The sequence below is a fragment of the Rissa tridactyla genome, chromosome 3 (assembly GCF_028500815.1).
Source record: "Rissa tridactyla isolate bRisTri1 chromosome 3, bRisTri1.patW.cur.20221130, whole genome shotgun sequence".
Lineage (NCBI taxonomy): Eukaryota > Metazoa > Chordata > Aves > Charadriiformes > Laridae > Rissa > Rissa tridactyla.
Window position 1 is genome coordinate 92,288,904 of NC_071468.1, and position 24,516 is coordinate 92,313,419.

A 24,516-nucleotide genomic window follows, 5' to 3' on the forward strand; every position below is an offset into this window, starting at 1 on the left:
CCCGCCAGGGGCGCCCCCGCACCTGCGCACGCGCAGCTCCGTGCCGCCCCGTTCTCTCGCCGCCGGGGACAGGCGCGGGGCGTGGCCGGGGGGGGGCGGTGGGGCGTCATCAGGCACGCGCCCGCCTCCGGTCACGTGCCGGGGGGTATCGGTGAGGCGGGGTTGGGGGTGTCGCCGGCGGTGCCGGTGTCAGCGCGGGGTGCTATCATGGCGGTGAACTACAGCGCGAAGGAGGAGGCGGACGGGCACCCCTCGGGCGGCGTCGGGGTCCCGGGCGGCGGCGGCGGTGGGGCGGTGGGCGGCGGCGGCGGCGGGGGGGCGGTGAAGACCCGCAAGCCCGATAACACGGCGTTCAAGCAGCAGCGGCTGCCGGCCTGGCAGCCCATCCTGACGGCGGGCACGGTGCTGCCGGCCTTCTTCATCATCGGCCTCATCTTCATTCCCATCGGCATCGGCATCTTCGTTACCTCCAACAACATCCGGGAGTACGAGGTGCGGGGGGGGGACGGGGACACGGGCCCGGGTTCGGAAGCCCCCGGAGGCCGCTCGGGGGGCGCCGGGCCGGGCCAGGCCGGGCCAGGTGAGCGGCGTTCGGGATGGCCTGCCCCCGCAGGCCCCCGCGCCTCCTTGCGACATCGGGCGGCGTCTGTCGCTGCCGATACCCGGCGAGACGTCGAGGTGGCGAACGCGGTTTCCGTGAAGAACGGACCCCTCGCCCTGGCGGCTCCGGATCGGTTTAACGTTTGTGCTCTTTGACAAACCATCCATTAATGGCCCTGAGGACGCTGAGCTTGCAGAGTATCCTCCGCCTGGGCCGCAGGCCTCCTGTCAGCCTTGCAAGTGCTCGCCGGTGAACTTCAGGGAAGTTAATGGCGGTAGTTAATCAACACAGCCCGATGCAGGTCCTGTTCTCGGTGGTACAGAAAGTACGTGTGTCGTCCTTGGGACAGGTGTCCCTGCCTGTGGCAGGGGGTTGGGACTGGATGATCTTTAAGGTCCCTTCTGACCTAAACCATTCAGTGATAGCTTGTGGCAATGAGATATATACCTTTAAATGTCCCGAAGTAATTACAGTTTCGAGACAGAACTCTGCGGTGAATGCATTGCTGTTCTTACGCGCCCGAATGATCTAACGTTTTAGATGCTCTATGGGAGACCGGGGTGTCCGGAGTAAACTTAGAAACAAAGATGGATGAGTGTGGCTTTTTCTAATTATACTTACAAAACCTGAGTCACTTACATCAGATAATTAACCACATCGCTGCTGTGAAAAGTTGCTGAGCATTAACCAAAAACTGAACCATGTGTCACAGTTACGTCCATTTGATAGCAGGATCACTTTATGTTGTAAGGAAACAACCCAAAGGGCTTAGGGACAACCTTGAAAAGTAGCCTGATAGCTATGATTAGTTTCGGTGGGCTAATGTGACAAAGACTGATTTTAGCAAAATAAAAAAACAAACAAACAAAAAAAAAAAACAACAAGCAAAACTAAAACAAAAAAGTGCAGTTGTTTGTTGGATTTCTGTGTTTGAGAATATGAATTTTTGTGGATCGAATCATTCTAGTTATCAGAGTAAGCTGTCACTTTCAAATGAGCAGTGTTCAAGGCAGTGGCTTGGCTAGTGGTAGCAATGTGGCAGTGAAGCCCAATTAACTAAAGAAATCCTGAGGCAGACAATGAATGGTATTATATTTTCATATTTCTCTTAAAATGTAAACAACGTTAAAATAAAACCAATTTAAGGTTCACTTTCCTTTTATGTTAAGAGATAAAATTCTGGTCAAGGAGAAGAGCAGAAGTGAAAAAAAAACAAAGCTGAAGTGTATTTTACAGTGTCCGAATGTTGTATGTAAGCATATTTTTAAGAAGCAGTTTTGTCTTGTGTCAGCGTTTGAGGGTATGCAGAACACGTGAAAATTGACACGTGCAGAACACTGCCAAGTTGTCTTGGGCATGTAGACATTTAAATTGTTGTGTTATAGTCATATTTAAGGTAAATAAAATCACATGTTTTCAATAGGACACTCAATAGAGAGAAATAAAAATCAGCTAGCAAAGATAATTTTTTTGACAATTGCATTTAAAATAGCCATTTTGATAGTAAAGCAATACAAAGTTTAAGATCATAATGATTGTAAGGTAAATATAATTGCATAAATAGATCTCTTTTTTTTTCATTATGACTGGATCTGCATTGATCTATAGGGACAGGAAATGCATTGGAGTTTCATGAGTCCAAAAATGTAAGCACCTCCTTGTGCATATATCGCTGCTGTATGCATATATGCAATTTTTATATACTAGTGTTGCTTAGCAGCTCAGTCACGTACTCCTGGTAAGTTCCAGCAGGAGCCAAAACCTAGATGTTCCCACCTAATGTGCAGTACGAAAATCCGTAGGTGAGCTGGGAGCATGACTGATGCTCCCCTACGCAATCAGATTGCATATATAAAGCAGTAGTAGCCATTTGTATTTGGAAACCAGTTGGCCTGTGCTGGCCTTCCACCCATTGTAATTTCAAGATCTTCAAGATTAGAAAGAGTTTTGTTTTTTCGTTTTGCTGTGTGGGTTCAGACTGGTAGTATCCACCTCACATGAAGCTCTCCCAAGTCAGATCATTAGGCTTCTGTGAGGACAGGAGCAACAGAGTTCCTGAGGGCTGAAAGTATGAACAGACAGTCGGGGTATACAAGTGAGAATGGGGAAACTTGGGTCCTGTTCTCTGATCCTCATGTTTGTTTTATCAAGCATATCAATGCAGAAATTCTGTGAATGAGATTATAATTCTAAAGGCAGCTGAATTTTGTGGAGGGAAAAAAAAAAGTTTAAATCAAAAAAGGCTTTACAGTTGCAAGAACAAAACATAGATGAAGCATTTTACAGACCAGCGTTTGGGCTCTGAACGCCAGTGAGGGATGCAGATTAAGACACTGCTGTGACCCCTGTGCTTAGCTGAGATACGTCCCTGCTTGGTGTGCTGTCTTCTGTTTGTAACTTCCGAGTGTTACTCACAAATAGCTGTAAATTTAGCTCTGGGAGACAAGACATCTAGAAGCTAGGTGCAGTGACTAAGCTCTTTTAAGAACGCAATTGGAAGAGGAAGCAGAGGTAGTTGTTTACACCCACCTCCTAGGCAATAGCATACTTGTTAAGTGTGTATGCATATATATATATATATCTGCCTGTAAACTTAGTGTATTGGAATTGAATAGGATGTATAATTTATGCCCCTGAAATACATGTTTACGTACAGTTCAAATCACCCTTCCCTGGAACTAGATATTGCAGCCATTAGTATCCCTGTGTGCTGTGCTGTTTTCATACAGGTGCAGGGACTGAGCAGCAAAATGTAGCTTTTCCATTGATTTCCTTTATAAGCTCTTTTGAATTCAATTGTGGAAGATTTCCAACAGCTTAAGTGTACTAGAATTATAGGGTTTTTTTGAGTTGGTGTTCTCTAGCATTTTCTTACTGTTTTAAAGGGTATAAACAGCCATTCGTCTTGGGTCTATCGTGAAAATAGTTCATTTGGGTGGAAAATGAGAATCAGCTGTGTGAGTGTATCTTTTTGCCCTGTTATTAAAAGGTGAAAAAGTTATTTTTCCTGAATTACTTTTTTTTTTTTTCTTTAGAGTGGATGCAAAGCATTGGCAGAGCATATTAAAATGTGATAAAAACTGAGAAGTATCCAAAACATTAATTGTGTAGGAAGGAGATCTTTGTGCTGTGACTGCTGCTATGAAATGCATAATAGTAGTTAAAAAGCCAGATAGACTTTAAGGCATGACTAGGAATGAAGAACTGGAAGAAAGTAGATTACTGTTGCATGTGTCTTCAGTGTTGTGTGCAGTTCCAGTAGCCCCATCTCAAAAACGATACAAAGCTTAACAAAATCTACAGAGAGGGATAGCAAAGAGTTATGGGATGCCTTTTATACAAGAAGGGGCTGAGCAGAGTAGGATAAATATGTGACAGCGCATGAAGTCTACAAAGTCGTAAATGGTTTGGAGAATACGTACATGCAATAGTTATGTTATTTCTATACTTCAAAAACGTAAATCGAAAGAGGAGGACATCAACACCCTGAAAAGCCATTGGTGCCTGATAGCTTGGATGCACGCAGTGTCCTTGGGTCAGGGGTTGTTGGGAAGGGCTTGCTCTGTGTGGGTTTGTCATATGAACGCTGGGTCCGGCGGGTTCCTGCCACAGACCCCAAAGTCAGTCCTTCAGTTCTCAAAGTCCTGGTTTTGTCATTTTGTCAAGAGGTGAAGACAGATACCTCTATCCCTTTAGTTAAACTCTCTGTTGAATGTAACCTGTAAACGTGGATGCAGAAAAAAACACTTGTGTTAGCAGTTATTGTCCAGGAAAGCTCTTGCATAGCATTGAGTCTGATAGCAGTGATTAAAAGCATGCTTCTGTTTCAGTATACACCAATTTCATGCTCCGCAGAATTTATTCAATTATATTTTTAAAAGTGAAGTCTTTAGATCTTTCACAACCTTGGAGTATTTGAATTTTGTTCTTGATCTTAAACAACTTCTTAAACTTTGTTGTTGGGCAACAAAGATGGTTGAGGGACTGGAGCATCTCCCTTATGAGGAAAGGCTGAGAGAGCTGGGACTCTTCAGCCTGGAGAAGAGAAGGCTGAGGGGAGACCTTATTAATGTTTACAAGTATCTAAAGGGTGGGTTTAAGGAGGATGGAGCCAGGCACTTTTAAGTGCCAGTCCCCCTTTTAAGTCCCAGTAACAGGACGAGGGGTAATGGGCACAAGCTGGAACATAGGAAGTTCCGATCAAATATGAGAAAAAACTTCTTTACGGTGAGGGTGACAGAGCACTGGAACAGGCTGCCCAGGGAGGTTGTGGAGTCCCCTTCTCTGGAGACTTTCAAGACCTGCCTGGGTGCAGTCCTGAGTAATGTGCTCTAGGCAATCCCGCTTTAGCAGGGGAGTTGGACTAGATGATCTCTAGAGGTCCCTTCCAACTCTGAGAATTCCGTGATTCTCCACACGCTGAAGAACTAGCTCAGGATATGGAGGTTTAAGTTCTTTCTAAAGGAAATGCTTGTTTAAGATTATTTTAGCAGGAAAAAAAAAAAAACCAAAAAAACAAAAAAACAAAAACCAAACAAACCACCAAGTTAGCCTTGAACAAATGAGATGAGTTGTCTGTTGAGAGCTGTGGTGGTTTGTCTGTCTGCTGTAGCTAAACAGAGCTCTTCAGGACCACTGCAGTAGTGCTATTTCTAGATCAGCGTAAACTCAATATCTTGTTCAACAAAGGAAGCAAAGATTATGTGATCCTCTCTCACTCTCTGCCAGATAATGGCTTCTGAAGCTGACTCGTTTCAGCTAGGCTCATTAGGGTGTAGGTCTCATCTGTCAGAAACCTGGCAAAAGAGCAGATACTAATAAAAAAGCTGAAGGAAGGGCTGGAGCGTAATAGATATCAAAGAAATCACAGGAAGAGAGACCTTGAAGAAGATCCAGAGGAAAACAGGCTTCAGTTGTTTCCTGAACCTTGAAACTGCGTGTTTGTTTTAGCTAACCTTAATACAGGTATTAGGACAGATGATAAGTCACTCTAATTCTTGATAATGCATTCCACTACAAGCATGTATCAGGGCAAACAGTTTGCAGCAGCCTTTCATAAAACTATAGAGGTGTTGTAGTTTAAATGTTAAACGGTTTGTTGCCGTAACTTGGTACATGTTTCAGCAATCTCAGTCTAAATTCTAAATAGAAAGTTCATAGTAAACGTAGAAATACATAGGTTATAGGCAGATGGAAGCTTTCTGCGGCTGCACTTGTAGCTAGCCTGCTGAGTCCGCGTTAATTATTTTCTGCCATCCACATGCTGGAGCTAAGGGAGAGCTAATAATGTGGTCCAGTGACTTCAGTTGGCTGGAGCCATAGGGTGATCTCGTGGCTGCTCAGGATATGTTGTGTGTACTGTCCAGGTAGCCTGTATGTACAGACTACATCCTCCCTATTTTAGGAGAGTTTTTGGGCATTAAGTGATTCTTTTTTTTTTTTTGTTTTTTTAATGTTCTGACTAATTAGATGGCTAAAAATGGTCAGCAAAACAAGTTTTCTAATGCAAACCTTCTTTATCAATTACTAGATTTTTAAAAATTTAAGCTCTCTGGAAGGCATGTAAAAGCTCAGATCTGCTTGTCATGTAGTGTGCGTGTGTTTGGAAACATCCTGTTGTCAGGAGTGTCTGCTGTTGGTGTTTTGGTGTGTGTTTTTTGTTTTGTTTGTTTTGGGGTTTGGTTTTGTTTTGTTTTTCTCCAGCCCTAATGGCCTGCCTCAGTGTTAAATTTGTTTGGGGCTGAAATTGAGCATATAGACAGAATCATAAAATCTTTAGAAGACCCTCTTCGGATCATCAAATAGGCCTGAATGGGCTTTTGGAGTTGAGGTGTAATAAGACTACAGAATGAATGCCATGTTAACTCTCTGGCTTATTAATCAATTTTTTTCCTAACTCTCCCATTGTAAACTAATGACTTCCTCCCCGCCCTGTTACAGATTGACTATACAGGAACAGAGCCTTCTAGTCCCTGCAACAAATGTTTAAATGTGTCCTGGGACAGCACACCACCTTGTACTTGCACCATCAATTTCACACTGGAACATTCATTTGAGGTATGCCACCCTGTATGCAAAGTGAAATTAGAACTGTTTGTATGGTTTATTTCATAATTGATAGGAAAGCTGTATCATTTAAGTCCTAATTTTTTTCCTATTTTAAAGGATTATTCCTAGTTTTCCTATGAACTTGGATCTGATTTTTTTTGTGCAGGGATGAGATGTTTTTTTATGCTTCTGTTTTTCTGGAAATGTACAACATTAAATGGAATGCTTGTGCTTTACACATTTCGATTTAGCGTGTAGTGAGTAGATGGGCTATTCCTGCACGATTTACAAAAACTCAGTTCAACAAGAATTGGAAATACCAGATAAGTGCTTTCTGACAAACTGGAGGCAAATAATAAGGCTTATGTGGTTAACATCAGACACAGTAGGTGTTGGGATTAGTGCTGGTGATAATCATTCTGATAGTTTATGAGATGTTGATAGTGTTTGACTTCAGGGTGCCAGTTTATGTTAGGATAGTACTCTTATGGATGCAGGCTTGAGGCTTTATGAATGTTGCTGTAAGGTAAACACAGTTTAAGAGGTTAAAATTTTAACATTATGATAATTAGCATGTTCATATGTTCTATTGATCTGTTCTTTGTGTGCATGTAAAACCCTCTTGCCCCAACTTGCTTCTTGTAGAGCAATGTATTCATGTATTATGGACTTTCCAACTTCTATCAAAACCATCGTCGTTATGTGAAATCTCGAGACGACAGCCAGCTAAATGGAGATAACAGTTCCCTACTTGTAGGTATTTATGCTTGCATAATAATAGCAACCAACTTCTGAGTAGTGCATAAATCACCATGTAGCAGAGTATATAGTTTAATAATAATAATGAGGTACTAGATTTTTTTTTGCATAACAGAAGACAACCATAAGAAAGTCATAATTTGTTTACAAAAAATAACTGAAATACTGTAAAATGTCATGTCAGACTTTTCATTAAGTGGACAGCAATGCAGTACTTTGCTTCTCAAATTTGAATAGTTTTAAACTGTCTTTTTATCTTCAGTCAGTAGCATCTATCTGTATCTGTTCTGTCTGAAGTTTTCATTTTCAGTCTAAAATAATATTTGGTTACCTAGCACTTGGTTTGGATATTGTAGCGAAATGCATCTGGCTTTGTAGACTCTGGTTCAATATTGAACATCAGTGATATTGGAAAATACCAGTATTGTTTATTCTGTTCAAGCTACTGTGTAATGTTCAGGGACAGATTTCTCCTCCTCTTAATTTTTATAAGGAGTGGAAATGCAGTTGCGTTCTTTCTCCAACAAGAATAATTCTCTCTTTTCACCTGTAAACTTTAAAAAGCTTAAAAAACTTTAAAAAAGGGGAGAGTTTCAGGATGCTACATCTGATGACTGACACAGGGTTTGTGGGGACTTTTGCTTTCATTTTTGTCATGCTGTTGGAGTCCTGACAACCTTTTGTATTTTATGTTACGCTTGGTTTCTTATCATAGTCTATTTTCTATAATGTTGATGCATACTTAAAAAAAAAAAACAGCTTTAAAGAAAGAATAATTGAGTACTTCATGTTGAAAGACTGTTTCTATTAAAAGATAAAAGGAAAAAAGTTCTAATAGCTTCCAAGAAAAGCCTTGTTTTTAGTATGACCATGATGGGATTCTGAGTTTATTTGTGTTTTATTTATATTTTATTCCTGCTTGTAAAAGAAAAATGAATTATGCTAACTGGTATTGAATGCTGAAGTATTTGTACATGTCCTGACTTGTGAGAAGATTATTTTGTGGTACATTGGTACATTTAAGATGTGCACATTATTGAGGCACTGTAGTAAAAACCAGGTTGGTTGGATAAACTAGCACAGATTAATCTGCTTTTTTTCTTTCTAACTATCAGAATCCAAGTAAGGAATGTGAGCCTTACCGCACGAATGAGGACAAACCCATTGCTCCTTGTGGAGCTATTGCCAATAGTATGTTTAATGGTATGGTAACACTTTTAAGTTATTACTTGGATGTTTTTGTGATCTAGTATATGTTTTGTGTTTTGTTGCAAAATATTCTGAGTGAAGACATCATAGGCTTTTTTGGTTTGAATTAACATGTTTTTGTTGTTCAGAGTAAAGTAAATATCTTCTGCTGTGCTGCTGTTGCTTTTTTCAAAATTGCTATCAGAATTAATTTAATCTGATAGTGTACTAAGCATGGAAATACCTGTTGAGAGAAGCTGTTAGTGCTGTGGAGTACACATATAGATACCATATATGGATAACATGCTGCTATCTAATGTACATTGATTCTTACAGAACAGCTTGTGATTGTGTCAGGCAGGTAATAAATGCCTTGTCCAGTTTTTTTTTGTTTTGTTTCTCCTGGAGGCAATTGTTTCACTGCCTATCAGGATTATCGGTCTAATGAAAGCTTCTTCAGCTGGTGTTCTAATTTGATTTTCTTCTTAGATACATTGGAATTATACCGCATTGATAATGACACAAGGACTCCTATTACTTTGATTAAAAAAGGCATTGCGTGGTGGACAGATAAAAATGTAAAGTTCAGGAATCCCACAGGAGATGGAAACAACTTAACTGCACTTTTCCAAGGTAAAATAAAAGATATGAAATCTTAAGAATAACAAAACACTTCAAACACACTTTGATTCCAATGAGTTTTATCTCATTGACAAGATTTTACTGAATGTGCTAATTAAAAATATTGTGCTAATCAAAAAATTTTAAGAAGAGATCCAAGCTAAGGACTACTCTGCTATCTAGAAAGATTGTCTTTAAATAATGAAAGCTTCACATTTCACGTGAAGTGTTTGGTTTTTACTTTTACTGTAATCAGTAACTTGTTTTTGCTTTAAAATTTCTGCGTTTTTTTCACTTTGGATACTGAGAAGAGCCTAATGTGTGCATTGCTGTTGTGGTTTAACACCAGCTGGCAACTAAGCACTACAGAGCTGCTCGCTAACTGTGCCTTCTCCCAGTGGGACGGTGGGGAGAATTGTAAGGGTAACAGTGAGAAAACTCGTGGGTTGAGGTACAGACAGTTTAATAATAAAAAATAAATAAAATTGTAAGGGGGGGGGAACCCAACCAAACAACAATGGAGGAAAATGAAACCCAAGAAAAACAAGTGATGCAAAAGAAAACAATTGCTTATCACCAACCGAGTCCCTGAGCGATGGCAGTCCCTGCCTACCTCTACCCACCCAGTTTTATTGCTGAGCATGATGTCACATGGTATGGAATATCCCTGTGGCCAGTTGGGGTCAGCTGTCCTGGCTGTGTCCCCTCCCAGCCTCTTGTGCACCCCCAGCCTGCTCGCTGGCAGGGCAGTCTGAGGAGCAGAAAAGGCCTTGAGGCTGTGTAAGCACTGTTCAGCATAAATAAAACATCAGTGTGTAATCAGTGCTGTTTTCATCACAAATCCAAAACATAGCAGGATACAAGCTACTATGAAGAATTTAACTCAATCCCAGCCAAAACCAGTATAACTGTTATGATGCTTGGATTTAACTTGAAAAGAAATCCTGCAGTTGTTTAATCAAACTCTTCATACGGAGTTTTCATTTAAATGTTTCTACTGCTAGATTGTGTGCAAGTTTTCTAAAAACGTGATTCTTTTTTGTGATTAGAAGTGACTGATGTCTCTCATTTGTTAGGTTAAATACAGTTTGGTAAATCAAAGTTTTCTTTGGCTACCAGCGTCTGAAAATGATCTTCCTCAGGGCTCTGAGGTGTGCGTGTATGTGTTTATGCAAAGCATATAATAATTTCAGGTTTAACCTGATGTGGGTTTCTTGCTTAGTCACAGCCAAATTGCATGTTACCAATGTGATGCTAACCCTTGGAAAAGCAGATACCTTAATACAGTGTAGAATTGTATTTCCAATAAAATTAGCAGAGTCATTAGTATGGCATCATCTAAAATACTGTACATAATTTTATTTGCTCATGGTCCAGGAAGTAGTAGTCGAACTCGAACAAGTGAGTGGAGGAGTTGTCGTCATGGAGAACTATCTCACTAAGGTTGAGTAATGTTTTGAGACAAGACTTCCTAGCTATATAAACATGTAGGGAAGACAGATTTGTTTAAACAAATGGACAGTGCTGTCATGAGAATAAATGGATATGCACTACTATTTCTGCTGCAAAATAAAAAGTTTTTAAACAGACCCCAGCATCTTGCAATAATAGTGAGCCAACCTGTCTGTACTGTTTGGAAGTTAATGTTTTTTTTGTAATAGAATGAATTTGATGAGCTGGTGTGTTACTTAGTCCTGTATTTGAAATACCTTATTGTTACTATTTTTGTTTAATCCTAGGCACAACAAAGCCTGTGAACTGGCCCAAGCCAGTGTATATGCTGGACTCGGAGCCTGACAACAATGGCTTTATCAATGAAGACTTCATTGTGTGGATGCGTACTGCTGCTCTGCCAACATTCCGCAAGCTGTATCGTCTCATTGAAAGGAAGAATAACTTACAGCCTACCTTACAGGCTGGAAGATATTCTTTGGATATTGCATACAGTATCCTTTGAAAAACCTTTGAAAGTGGCTAAGGGCCTTAGGTGGATTACATAGGCATATATTTGTCCAAGTTCAAATTGAACTAAGCTTTTTTTTTTTTTTCATCTCTTAAAAAAAAAGATGATACGGAGCTGTGGTTGAAAACTGGTAGTCAGAATAGGGTAGAATATTGCCATCTTTTAATTCTGTGTAAGTTTTTATAGAACTAGTAGCTTCATAGCTAGAGGGAAATCGGATTGCTTGGGAGCTGTAAAGGAACTGAGAGATGCACAGGAGAAAGGAAAGAGGTAGTTGGTAGCCTAGAAATGTGAGAACTTTAACTTCAAGGTGTAATGGCAATATGTTATCAAGGGCAGACTGACTTTGGAGGTCAGAAAAATGCCAGAGCTGTGGCTCAGATGGAGATATGTCATTCTATTGTGGACAAACTATAGACTAGGTAGAACTGCAGGAGACTAGAGGAGGGAGGGTTGTCATAGTTACCAAATTCTTAAAATTCAAAAGCACTTATGGATAATTTTAAAATAGCTACTGCGGTATTTTACTGTGCTGCAAAACTGTGGGGAGTGCATATAAAACTGAATTAACATGAAGACAAATTTTGTACTAAAACATATTCAAAAATTAAAATTTAGCTTTCCCTCATTTTATTGAAGCTGCTTTCAAAAACTCAAAATCATGCATTTACTCCTCCCTTACAAGGGAGTTAACATCTAACATGGCATTTTTCTTGGAGTAGCTGACAGTGCCCAGATTAGTCCTAGCCTAAAAGAACAGCTAAATGTTTCATATTTACACTTCCAGTACTCAAAGGCAGCAGTTTGTATTTGGAACCTCAGTAAAATGACCCAAAACTTTAAGGTGTCTGACACACAAAGCTAAACTTGGAAATGTGCTTCTTGTTTTCCTAAATGTTTTTCAGATTACCCTGTACACAGTTTTGATGGACGAAAAAGAATGATCCTGAGCACCATCTCGTGGATGGGAGGCAAAAATCCTTTTCTGGGAATTGCTTACATCACTGTTGGGTCCATATGCTTCTTCCTAGGAGTTGTATTGCTGATCATCCATCACAAATATGGAAATCGAAACACTAGTGCAGACATTCCCAATTAATCTCGCATTCTGAAAACAAATGTACTGCATGTGCATCAAGGCCAGTCCAGAATGGACCCAGTTTTTGAAAGATAAATCTCTGCTTCTGTCACTTCTGAGACTGGGTACATAGTTTTGATCTAAAGCTCCCCTTTCCCATACCGTGGATTAACTCTTGAAAATGACGGGTATACAATTAGCTGTATTGATTGTATCTCTGCCTATGTCAGAAATAATTTTTTTTTCTGATATTTGCCTCTAACTAGGCAGGCCACACGATGCATATAGCTCCTGTTCCCTTGATGCATCTGCTGCTTGTTCATGTGCTGTGTGATGTCGGTATGATTCAGTACCTATAGATTGTGTGGAGAAGGACTGTTATAAGATACTGTAAACTTTCCGGAATTCAGATGTCAGCGCTGTTGAAAGGAAAAGTCAAGTCTTAAATGTTTTTTCAATTTACTGTCTTGTGTGCATGGGCTCCTACATTTCTTGCTGAGATTTTAATATATTTATATAAGTTGTTAAATATTTTTCCTGTGTCCTGCCCACTTCTGTTGTGTTAAAGGATTTAAGTGCTGTGTAAATTTCAGCGCTCTGGATTCTTTGTATATTTACAATATATGTGCCTGGCCAGTAAACTAGCATCCTATGAAGATATCAGAGAACCTACTTGTTAATTATCTGTGTGAGTCCCTTTTAAAGTTTGTTCTAAATTGGGAAATGTTTCTTGCAGGTAGAATCTACTTTTTTTCTAATTTTCTTTGCTTTAAGTCATATCCAATACTAGTTTACCTCTTGTGCTTGCTGGTTTTGCTTTTCATGAGCAGCTCCAAGCGTTAATTAAAAAGAACCTAAAATGTTTTCTCTGTTCACAAATTTGGGTGAATTCCTTTTATTGGAGGAGTTTCTTAAATTTCTTGAGGCATACGTATTCGGAGCAGGCTTTGTTGTAACGGAATTATCATACACTTTTTCCTTATTTGGAGTGAACACCACATTAATTTTTTCCGGTGTTAGGATAGTAAACTATAGAAATTCAAAAGTTGAGATGGAAGTAACCTTTTTTCACTGAAATGCAGGTTGAGCTTGCTGTGAAACCTAATTTAAATCCTGCAGTTAGAAGCAATGGGTGGGTTAGTGTCTTAAATCAAATTACAGAAGGGTTCACTTTTAGGTTAATTAAAAGTTAAGTGCAACCTGTAAAATATTACTTTTTGGTGACTTTTTTTAGATGATGCACAGAAATTGTAATGTATATCGTGGAGATCACTTTATATGCAACTAGCTTGATAAAGTATTGAGTATATTAAAAAAGACCTAATACATTCTGCAAACCATTTAAAAGAGATTTTATTGTGTTGTTGAACATGCATTTATTTTCATTGATTTTCAGTAAGTGTGAATGCAGTTTTAGTTCTATTTCTGGGATTGCATATTTGTTACAAAAAGTTGTTTATTCATGGTCCAATAGCTTAATCTAGAGCCAGCTTTAAACACCACTATTAATTTATCACATAAACATACGAATGTTTTTACTGAGTTACCCGTGTCATCTTTTTAAGCTGGCAGTTTAAGTGTGTAAGTCTGTATAAACTATGGAATGAAGCAACGCTTCCAGTGTGCTAGCTTTCTGTAACTCCATATAATAATTTCTTGGCATAGTACAGCGTGGCAGCACAGAACTTCAAATAGCCAAAACGCTTTAAGATTTTATTTAAAGTGTTGCATCTCTGTTGCTGGAATTATAGAATAAGGGTATGTACCTCTGTATATTGCAAGGCAAAAAGCTCGCACAAAATGTTAAACTGGCTTTCATCTATAGAGTAGCTGCTAAAATATAGTAAGCAAGTAAAGGGGGTGTCTCCTAATTACTGGTTATTAAAATATTTTGATTTTTAAACTTTGTGTTTGTCACTTGAAATGCAAATATGTTCTGCTTCATTCATAATCCCTGTCTTTTCCCAAGTAGGAAATGCTGCCTTTTGGGCTGTGTTCAAAATTAAAAGCAAAGTATTTTTCTATCTTTACCTTAAAATATTTTTCAATGCCTTACCTTTTTTTTCTACTGACTACAGCTGTCAGTGCTGCTTAATGAGGTGCACCAGGATGAGAATTGCTGTCTGGTTTCTGTTACAATTAAGCTTTTTCTCTGAGAGCCTGTAGCTGTAAATACTCGTCAGGCAGTATGCCTGACAGACAGCGTGCCTGAGGAGCTTAAACGGCTTATAAGATCTTAAAATATTAGGTCAAATTTGTAAACTCTTCCTTCACTCACGCTCGTTTGCCTTGATGTCATGTTGGTAACTATGGAGATCTTTGGATGTTACATTACTCACAAGTTAGGTGTCACGGGTTATATTTGGGTTTGATTGCTTGTGACCCAGTTCTCCAGTGGCATCCTTCAGAGGTGTTCGTTGCCAGGGTTCAGGAATACCAAGAGTGAAGCCTCTGCTTTCCGAGTGCCCATCAGGCCCTTCCCAGGTCTTACCCAGCTGAGGCAGGGCCCAAAGTGTGAGAGGTTATGAGCTTTCTGGAGGCTGCCGCTGTGATGAGGGTCTGCTTATGAATGAGTCTTTCCTGGAGAGAGTTAATTTGGGAAACTAGGATATGTCCCTGTCTTCTGCAAGAGCTCTCCAAATTCACTAGTGTGAGACCAACTTCCTTCTGGTTTCTTGTAACAGAAAGAACTAGTTTCCTAACTTGTTTCTTCTACGCTGTAACAAAGCAGATTGTCACCTCAGGTGGTTTTTTAACTGCGTCGGGCTGTTTGGGGAGCTGTCAGTTGTGTTTTGCAGAGTCACAGGGAAGAGCTACCAGCTTATAACTGGAATGTGAAGGATCCTTCACAGCCTTTGCCTGCCAAGGTCACACTGGTACTGAAACTAGGTTCTCAGCAGCATGGTTTTGCTTTAATTATGAATGTTAAACCTTGAAGAATGTGAGACTCGTCTTTATTTATAGAAAGGGAGGAAAGGCCATGACTGTCTAGAGTCAAATAACATCTGCAAGGACGTGTATCTACTAGAATACATCAAATAGAGCAGTGACGGTGGCTGGTGTTTGGATTGGATTCATGGAGGCGTTATTGACTGCACCTTTCTCTCAGATGCCCTGGCTTGCAGTGGGAAAACAAGGGTTTACAATGTCTGTAGACAGACAGATGTCCAAGACTGAGTTGAAGTGAGTGTCTGGTGGAAAAATGTGATTAAGTCTAAAGCAGAATGTACCTACAGTTACTTAAAAAAAAAATAAATTGTTACTGGTAAGAATGCAACTGTGGAAAACAATAAGGCATTAACCATCGAGTAATCTGGAAACACTGCAAATTATTCTGATCTTCCAAGTTGACAAAACGTGAATATCGTTTCTGATTTTGACTGAAAATTTGTGATCTACTCTTGGTACTACGTAAGTAGCCTTTGTTTTTATAGAAGTTTAATATTTGTGTTACCTGGGGCTGTTCCCTGTAACTGAACTAACTAGCTATGGTGAGTTAGGAATGAAGAGGGCAACAATGCAAAGGCCTTCAGGAAGGTTTGCAATATCAATCTTAAAATCAAGCCAGTCCCATCAGGGTTTTTTTTTGTATTGACCTAGTCAGTGAGTTTAAAAAACAGCAACAAAAAAACTCCACAAAACCAAACACAAAAAAATCCCAACACCCCAAAATGTCCCACATATCAAATACTTGTCTGTATTGAACAGCCTGCCAGAAATTCTCACTTTCAAAGTAGGAGAAAAAGTGTGAAAATCTAAGCAAATTTCATTTCTGCTCTCTTCTTAGCAACATGATTGTTTTATGGAAGAGGCTGCTTCTAGCAGTGTCAAAATGCACTCTGAGGTAGAAAGCACAGTTGCAAAAGGTTCTTTTTTTTGTTTTGTTTTGTTTTGTTTTGTAGTAGTCGCATTGAATTTTCCTCAGCAGTATTTTCATATAAAAATACCCTACGTTCTAGCTCACGGAATCTGTTCTGATCGCTGTGTTGCCTTCTATGCTCAAATGTGAAGTCTAATCTTACTTGACAGTTTCAATTAAGACCAAAGTCCATTATGAAATGGCCTGATAAGAATTAGCAGGTCCTTAGACGACCTGAGTCTCAAATAAGCAACTACCTTCCTGTAAGCCTCCCATTCCAAACGTGCTCAGCCTGGGTTTGAAAATAAAGTAATACTGTCCGGGGGTGAGTTATACCAACTGCTGCTAGAAAGTCTGAAGTTGGAAAATTATCTTTCTCATTTCCTGTTGGGAATGAGATAGAGGAGTAAAAGCCTAAGTCAATAATTCATGAAGCTCAATAAGTTTAAAAAATATTGAAAGAAAGTAGGTGGAGTTCTCTCTCTGATTTCAGATAAAGATGACATGAACAATTCAAGCAAGCTGAATACCAGAGTTATGTCCAAGTTTAATTGAATTTGCACCAGAGCAAGTGGATTGTGCTCAAATTTTGCAAAATAAAATGGTGAGATGCTTTAAGTAGTGTTAGACAGCCAGGAGGGTAATTAATGACCTCATTAATTCTGTAATGGAAATGGGAAAGTTTGGACTGGGATGTTTTTAGAGGAAACGAAAATACAGTTGTCTCCAGGCTTGCCTACTGACGCCTGGCATTACGGGGCTGAAGTTGGTGTGTGCTTCACAACAGATGCTTGTGAACTTCGGAACAAATCGTTGTTATGTCAGCAAGTTCTAACACAATTTTAGTGTATTATACAGCTCAAAGTAGCTTGGAAAATGGTTATACTAAGACAGAATACAGTTTGTTTTCTGCATATACAACGTAGCTTTTAACTGAGTTAGTCAATTATTTTGTTTGCAAGAAAAAAAATTAAACTGGTGGGCAGGCAAGAGTCTGAAGGAGGTTTAAAAACAAATTGTAACTTTCAGCTGTCCTGCTGCACCAGGGGTGTCCACTTCCACAGTTGGCTGGAATGTGAACTCAGTTGTTTGTGCGATCTCTCCAGTAGGGTTTACGTACCCTTCTGTTACTGGTTTAAGAGGTAAAACGTTTTTTGTGATGAGTGCTTATTAACATACAGATTAACAGCCCTGTCTGCATTCTGGTTTAAACAAAACTGTTTAGCAAAGCGTTTTGAATGCAATACATGCAAAAGTTACTCTGTCCTGTTAGGAAAAAGCGGTCTGTGTTTTTGCTTTAGTGAAATACCCTCACCCTGAGGCAGGAAGTTGCCCTTTCTCTTTCCCTCAAGTTTTCATTTCTTCATGGATTAGTCAACACTGAAGACAGCAGCTCTGCTTGCTCTGAGCAGTCATCTTGTAGCTTGGATTGGTACGTAACCCACATGCCAAGCTTTAAGTATGGCCTCTCTGTTGTAAAGAGTATTTTGACAGACAGTAGCACTGAAGCTCGGATTCAGACGCACCAGGAGATCGCCCACAGTGCAGAAATTAAGCAATAATAGTTTCTTTGCGGATTATGATCCTTTTACCAGTATCCAAATACAACTGAGTATGTAAAAATTAGAATAAAAATATTATATGCACTCCTAAGATGAAAGATTGCAAGAGGAATGAATGGAAATCTATCTTGCAGTAGTAGTAATGTATTTTAAGTGTTATTCTATAACAGCACTGCTTGAGCGTTCAAAAACTATTTGTTAAATAATGCATCCCATTTCCTCCTTTGTTACCACACATCATATTTCTCTCTGATTATGCTTTCTAAATGGTATTTTTAATATTCTACTCAGCTAAGACTATACCTATAAATACTTCATCTTTGTGTTTTTAGTTTCTTTCTGGGGCAGCTCATCAGTCTGAGAAGTGCTGTGCTTTGAGATATGATCCTTGTTGTTTCCATACTAGATTGAGCACTAATTTGCTGTGTTTGACAGACATTATTCATCACGAGGTTTGGTACCAGTGCAAAAGCAGTGTAATGCCAAAACCTGCGCGTACTGCAGCTGCAGCAAAGCCAGGAAATAGTGTTTCTGATAGCATTGTATTTCAGTGTAAGGTTGAAGCATGACAAGATGCAATTGTGGGACTAGATCTGCAATGCAGAAAAACCACAGGCTTCTCGGAGAACATCCTTGAAGGGCAAATAGATTACTTCAGAATCAAATAGGCTTGCATTTCATACAAATCTGGCATTGCTTTGCTGTCTGTAATTACCTATTGTGAAACATGAAGCTGAAGTTGGGTTTTCTTTTCTCACATGCAGATTACTCAGTATCCCTGCTACTAACGAAGTTTGAGGCAGTGGGCAGGTACATATTTTATTTTGGAGGTTTTTTGTTTGTTTATTTTCTGTGCTCACCAAGGGATGTTGCATCTATCCAAGGGTGCGAGAGCCACCCAGCTGGGTCAGACCCGGGCTTGGCCGAGCTCCGTGTCCTGCCTCCAGCGATGGCCCAAGGGGATGTCGCGGGAGTCCCTATGAACAGAAGCAGCCCGTGGTGGAACTCTCCTGGGCCTTGCTTCCAGCCTTCGCGGGTCTGAAACGTTTTAATGAAAGGTGATTTTAAAATCTGTATGTAGCAGCTCTGAAGGCTTTTCTTTCATGGATTTGCCAAAGTGTCCTCTGAAGGCTAAGAAGTGGCCGCCACCTGCAGCATCCTGTGGAAAGACGTTTCCTCAGTTTATGCTGTACGAGGTGCAGAGATACCCCATGGTTTGACCCCGCGCCCAGCTGCGGCGTTTGCTGCCCTGTTCTGCTGCTTCTGGAGACGCTGCCGCTCTTGCCTCCCCTTCCCTATCCCGCCCTCGCTGTGCGGGGCTCGCCTCATGTTCCCGCGTCCTGAAATGGGACGGACGTCCCGGCCATTCCTGCCTAGACGGGGCGGGGGGTGTGGGCTCGGCCTGGGCCTTCCCCCACCTCAAGCCTCCCCTTTCTGCCCTGCGGCGCCGCCCGCCGTCGTTGTTTTACTGAGGAAAGGCTGTCGCGGGGGTGCGAGGAGGCGGATGGCTTTTCCCAGACCAGCCTGGAAACAGCCGGGCGCGCTCACGCACGGCCGCGCTTCTCCCCAGGGCGGCTGCCGGCCCCGCCGCCGCCGCCGCCGCCGCCGCCGCCGCCGCCGCCGCCGCCGCCATCTTCTCCCGCCCCCCCCCCGCCCCCGTCACGGGGAGGACTGACGCGGGGGGCGCTGTAGGCTCCGCGGTGGCGCTCTGGGCGCGCGGCGCGGCTGCCTCTGTGGCCCCATCGGTTGAAGGGGGGGAGGGGGGAAGGGGACGTGCTTCCGCTTCCGCTGCCCTTGTTACCGGCGGGAGGTGACGGGACCAAGAGCCGCGATGTGGCGGAACCTGCTGGTGAGGCCCCGGGGCCGGCCCGGCCGGGCTGAGGGGAGCAGCCCGCTACCGCTCTGTCAGCCCCCGGCGGGGCTGCCGCTCCCGGGGCAGGGCGGGCAGCTGAGCCGGGCTCTGTGTGGGGGGGGTGGTGGGGGTGGTGGTTCTCTCAGGGGCTGTCGGCGCCCGGCCGGGCCGGGCCGCGGGGGCTCGGGCGCCTGGGCGCCTCGCTGCCGGCCGGGCTAATACCCGGAGCTGCTGCAGGAGCCGCTGGGGATGAGGGACGAGGAGGGGGAAGTGTTGCATTTCAAGTCCTGTCCCACTCGCTCCACCTAGTGCTGAGCTTCAGGAACTCGAAGGGATGGGAGTCGGTGGGGTCTGGGTTGTTCCCATAAGACGGCTCTAAGGAGACCAATTTTACGCTGTGGTTATTTGGGGTGTGCGAGGGGAGGAGGTGCGTTGTTCCGTTACTCGCAGCCACAGCCAGCATCACCTGGATGTTTCTCCCCCGGCTGCGTTTTTAGCGGGGGTGATTTTGCGGGGGAGGATCAATGTTGCTTGAAGGAGACTGTTGGCAGGGTAGAAGTACAGCTGGCTCCTACCTTTGAGACTTGAGATGTTAATGAAAGCAGACTTTGAGCCATCGGAAGGATCGTAGGTTTTCTTTGTCTGACCTGTGCTAACGAACACCTATATGATCTGACTACAGAAAACAGTTCTAGCTTAGGATGCAGCAGGATGTCTTTAGCTCTATTTGTGTGTGCCTCCTTCAGCTCTATGAAGGGTAGCTCCCCTGCTGGTGTCTAGCAGGTGAACTGCAGCTGAGAAAAGGTCCTTGGCTGCTCAAACGTGTTTGTCTTAAATACTATTGCCCCTATCACTAGAGTCAGACACAGAAAATCTCTGCCTGAAATGGAGATCTGAGGGGCTGAGGTCAAGATTTCCCCAAAAGGATTCTAATTAGGAAGGTTATGCCACTGATCCATAAATCTGTTGTATCTTAACGGAAGTAATTATCTTGAGTTTTTTTCTTTTTCAGTAACCGGTCAATCAGTCTTTTATGTAGTCTGTTGAAAGACTGACTGAATGAAAAAGTGGGTTGTGGTGAGGTTTTGGTTTGGTTTTTTTTTTAAGACTTTCTTTTCTTCTTGTGCCTTCCACTTATATCTTACTTCTTTAAAAAAGTATTGCTACTCCAGTGTGGATATAGCTGAAAAATTTCACTGTTTTTAAAACACTGTTTTATCTTTTATTTCAGGGTCTTCGCCAGATTTCCCAGAGGACCATAAGCACTGCTTCACGCAGGCAGTTTGAAAATAGAGTTCCTGAGAAGCAGAAGCTTTTTCAGGTATTGAATGAGCTCTGGTAATAGAATAATGTTAGTAGAATGACAAGATTTTAGTAGACCATAACTGCATACATTCTGTTGCTAATGAACTGGTGAAAGTCCTCTTTACATCTGAGGTGACTTCTTGAAATCAGTTGTACAACTATAGTGTTTGGAATCAGCAGTTATTTTTTACAGAGATTAAGATTACTTGTGCACGCATACTTGACTTGCTGACTCCTTAGGGTTTTTTACCCTGTGAAATGATTTGTACCTGAATTTCTTATGAGTAGCGGGCACTGTACAAAGATATAGACACAGTACCCTGAAGTGGACTGAGATGGGGGATTATGTCCTGAGAAAAATAGAGAAAAACAGCAAGTGAGAGGACGGAAGTACAGTGAAAAGTTTAACCTCCTATCTTACAGCCATATCCATAGCTCATAGACTCCATAATTCTTAATGAGGATGTGGTGGTATTGTACGTCTTGGTTATGAAAACAGTAAAGCCTTAAAGGATTGGATTCACTCCTAGAAAACTATTGAATCTTTAAAAGTAATTTCTGAACAAATCTCTTTCTGACTGATAGGGCCACCTAGTGAGAACTAGTGGTTTTTCAAATGCCAAAGCAGTGGATACTCAAGAGCATACTCCCAACTGTGAGCCACAACCTGGCTTCATTCTGAGGATAGAATAGACTGAGCTTCAGCAGTGTGAAAGGGGAAAAATACGTTAGAAGCCCTGGTTTAATAGTTTTTGTGTCTTGTTGCTTTCCTTTCCCCTGAAAGAGAAAGCCAGTCTTGTTGGGACACTAAGGAGCACAGTTTTGATTGTGAGCCAAGGGGAAGCGTGATGTTGGCGATGGGTGAGGTCAGAGGTTCTCTTTCTGCTGGCAGAGCTCTCTACGCATATCTCTTCCTCCTCCCATTCCTTTCTTGTGGGGCAGCAAGTTAAGCTGGGCTTGGTTCCACCAGCACTGGAGACAGGCTTAAATTCCAGAGCAGTATAAACTCGCCGATAAGGGTAAAGATCACGAGGATCTGGTGTCTGGGAGTTTTACTTTGGGTGGAGCAAAACATTTTCCTGTATGACACCAGGTGATAGTAGAGGCTCCTGCCCTTGCCGCTCTCTATGCCGGAGACGGATGGGAAGTTTCTAGGGATGATAATCATACCCTGTGCGCCCGAGGGGGGCTGGCAACTGGTGTCAGAAGATTTCAGGCGTCTGCCAGTGGCTGCTTTGGAAATGAATGTGCACATCACTTACTGTATTTCCCTAGTGAGTGATCACCTGACACCAGCGTGAAAGCTTGAAAGACAAAGCAGAATCTAAATAAGGTTCAGTGTCTTTTAGGAGCTGGGAAGATAATTTGGGGAAGTAATTCTTGTTGTGGGTAATTCTAGTTATATTAACACAGTGTTGCAATAACCGTATTTAAATAGTTTCTTTTTGTCACTTGTTTCCATTAGGAGGATAATGGCATTCCAGTGCATCTTAAAGGTGGTGTAATGGATGCTCTGTTGTATAGAGTCACCATGGGTCTGACAGTTTTTGGTAAGGCCAATACTAAAATATTTATGCTTTGGTGCAATTTCCAACGTGCTACTGTTAAAATACTTTTTTCTTTGGTACAATCTCCAGCAAATTCCTCTGTAAATTAGTTATGTAGTTCCTTTAGTCTGTTCTTCAGAGCATGCAAAATGCATATAGAGAGGGGAAAAAAACATTTGGACACACTATGTATTTATTTGTGCTTTGTCAAGGTTAGCTTTTCAGATGGCTTTTTTCCCCTGACTAATAGTACTATGGGCTGGATACTCCTTCAGAATTCATGTATGACGTTAGAGAAAACTAGAACTACTTAGAAAGCTTATTCTGAAAAGAAGTAAAATGTAATTATAGCACATACCCATACCAGTTTTTTTCACTAGCCCCTTTTTAGTGCTAGGTGATACTTGATGTGCTGAGTTTTCGCATGCTGTGAAAACTAGCAGAATATATCCAAGCTTTATGATACTGTATATATCTAACCTTTACGTTGCTTGTTACATGGTTTTGTAATAGCCTCTAACTTAAATGTGTTGATCTGATGTATTTTCAGTTCAGTAACTTTAAGAATGAGTAACCATTACTTTACGATTGTCTAAGTTCCACAAACATGCCTCTCCCCTTTTTTTTTTTCCCTGTTTATTTTTATGCAGCCTATGGAGATGTATTTAAGGATTTATTTTTTTTTTTTAAATATGAAGTGCCAAAAAAAAAATTTGTTGAGATGTGGCTATGGAAATGTGTTGTGTCTGAATTGTAGCTGCTTATTGTCAACATTTCCTCTGGAATAAACTGTGAAAGGGAAAGCTGTCTTGAAAGAAATTCTGTTTACCATTCTGAAAATATCTTTTCTGTCTCTTAATTCAGGAACGGCCTATGTTGTTTATGAGCTGCTTGTCGCTTCAATGCCCAAGAAGCAGAAATGATTCCAGTTCAGGATGCCTCAGTGACTAGCATCTCTTCGTCCAACTCCATGTGACTATGATGGCAGCTTATATGTATTATAAGCAGCTGGCTTAATGCTTGGAGTCATAATTTAATTGTAACATGTTAACTGCAATCAATAAAGCAGTTTTTACGTTGCGTTGTGGTGTTCTCGACTGTATCATGTGTTCTATATTAGAGTGCTTTTTACTTCCAGTAAATGTACATTGAGTTGATTAATATGCAGATTTTTGAATTGTGAGCCTCTTTTCTTTGTATGTCGTTTATGTTAGTACTTCAAAGGTGAGTAAAATGCCCTGAATTCCTGTGAGAAAGTGATATCGAGTCTTCATTATAGCAATTTCATCTTCTTGCTTTAGCAGAGCAAATTAATCTTATAATAAATGATTAGGATTAGATTAAACCTGTGTGGAAATGAATGTTGAGGACTCGATGATTATGCTGTATCTTTGTTGTCAACTGCTGGAAGTTTCAGTCGCCTTTCTCTGCTACAGCTTAATGGAACATCACATTTCCTGAAAAGAATGAAGACTTCTAAGCATGCAGACGTGATTAGCAAGTGATTGTGTATTTATTTTGCTGCCCATGAAATCAACGTATGTATGTTAATGATGATTAAGACTCGCTAATCTTCCAGCATTGCCTCATGTTTCAGGTGGCTAAGGCCAGCTTGTTCTCAGTCATTAGGGTAAGTAAAGCAATCAGTTCTGTAGCGTAAAATAAGAAAAAAAAGTTTATTAGAGAATTTGTTGCTATTCTAGAGCCAATAGTAAAGTGGAGGAGGGGCACAATAGATGTTAATACGAACTGTACTGGTGCAGTGCTAGAATTTCTACTGATTGAAAAGGTTTACAGTGACTTAATTAGATACTCTGGCAGTTGACTGCTAATTTGATCTAGGCCGAACTGGACACTCTTAAATCAGAAAAACTGAAGATATTGAAAGCAGTGCTTAGAAAAACTCCAAATTCTTATTAATCATTTTTGACAGTTTTTAAGGCTCTTTTGGAAGAATTTCTCCAGCCTTCACTGTAACTTTGAGAACAGGCTAAATGCTTAGAGAGACTGCCTTCTCTCTTTATGAATTTTACTTTTCTGAGGTTTGAGACTAGGACTGCTCCGTGTCTGTAGGGCAGGAGTAGATCTAGTTCATAAGTTAACCGGTTAATCCAGGTTAACTGGATTAAGTAT

The 24,516-nt window shown here is 41.2% G+C and overlaps 2 protein-coding genes across 3 annotated transcripts; both read left to right on the plus strand.

The window, feature by feature from the left end:
• The first annotated feature begins 137 nt into the window (after positions 1-137).
• TMEM30A (transmembrane protein 30A) lies at positions 138-14,161 on the plus strand. Of its 2 annotated transcripts, none has more exons than XM_054195515.1 (7): positions 138-492; positions 6,542-6,658; positions 7,295-7,402; positions 8,524-8,611; positions 9,086-9,229; positions 10,957-11,163; positions 12,086-14,161. In XM_054195515.1, the coding sequence occupies exons 1-7, from the start codon at positions 208-210 to the stop codon at positions 12,277-12,279; spliced, it is 1,143 nt and encodes a 380-aa protein (XP_054051490.1). In that variant the 5' UTR covers positions 138-207; the 3' UTR covers positions 12,280-14,161. The 2 variants fall into 2 exon arrangements, with proteins under 2 accessions (XP_054051490.1, XP_054051491.1); XM_054195516.1 differs by lacking the exon at positions 138-492 and adding an exon at positions 559-926.
• Positions 14,162-19,441: 5,280 nt separating this feature from the next.
• On the plus strand, positions 19,442-23,463 carry LOC128907624 (cytochrome c oxidase subunit 7A2, mitochondrial). The gene is made up of 4 exons (XM_054196703.1): positions 19,442-19,528; positions 20,763-20,852; positions 22,302-22,386; positions 23,248-23,463. Exons 1-4 carry the CDS (start codon positions 19,511-19,513, stop codon positions 23,304-23,306), a joined length of 252 nt encoding a protein of 83 aa, XP_054052678.1. The 5' UTR covers positions 19,442-19,510; the 3' UTR covers positions 23,307-23,463.
• The last annotated feature ends 1,053 nt before the right edge of the window (positions 23,464-24,516 follow it).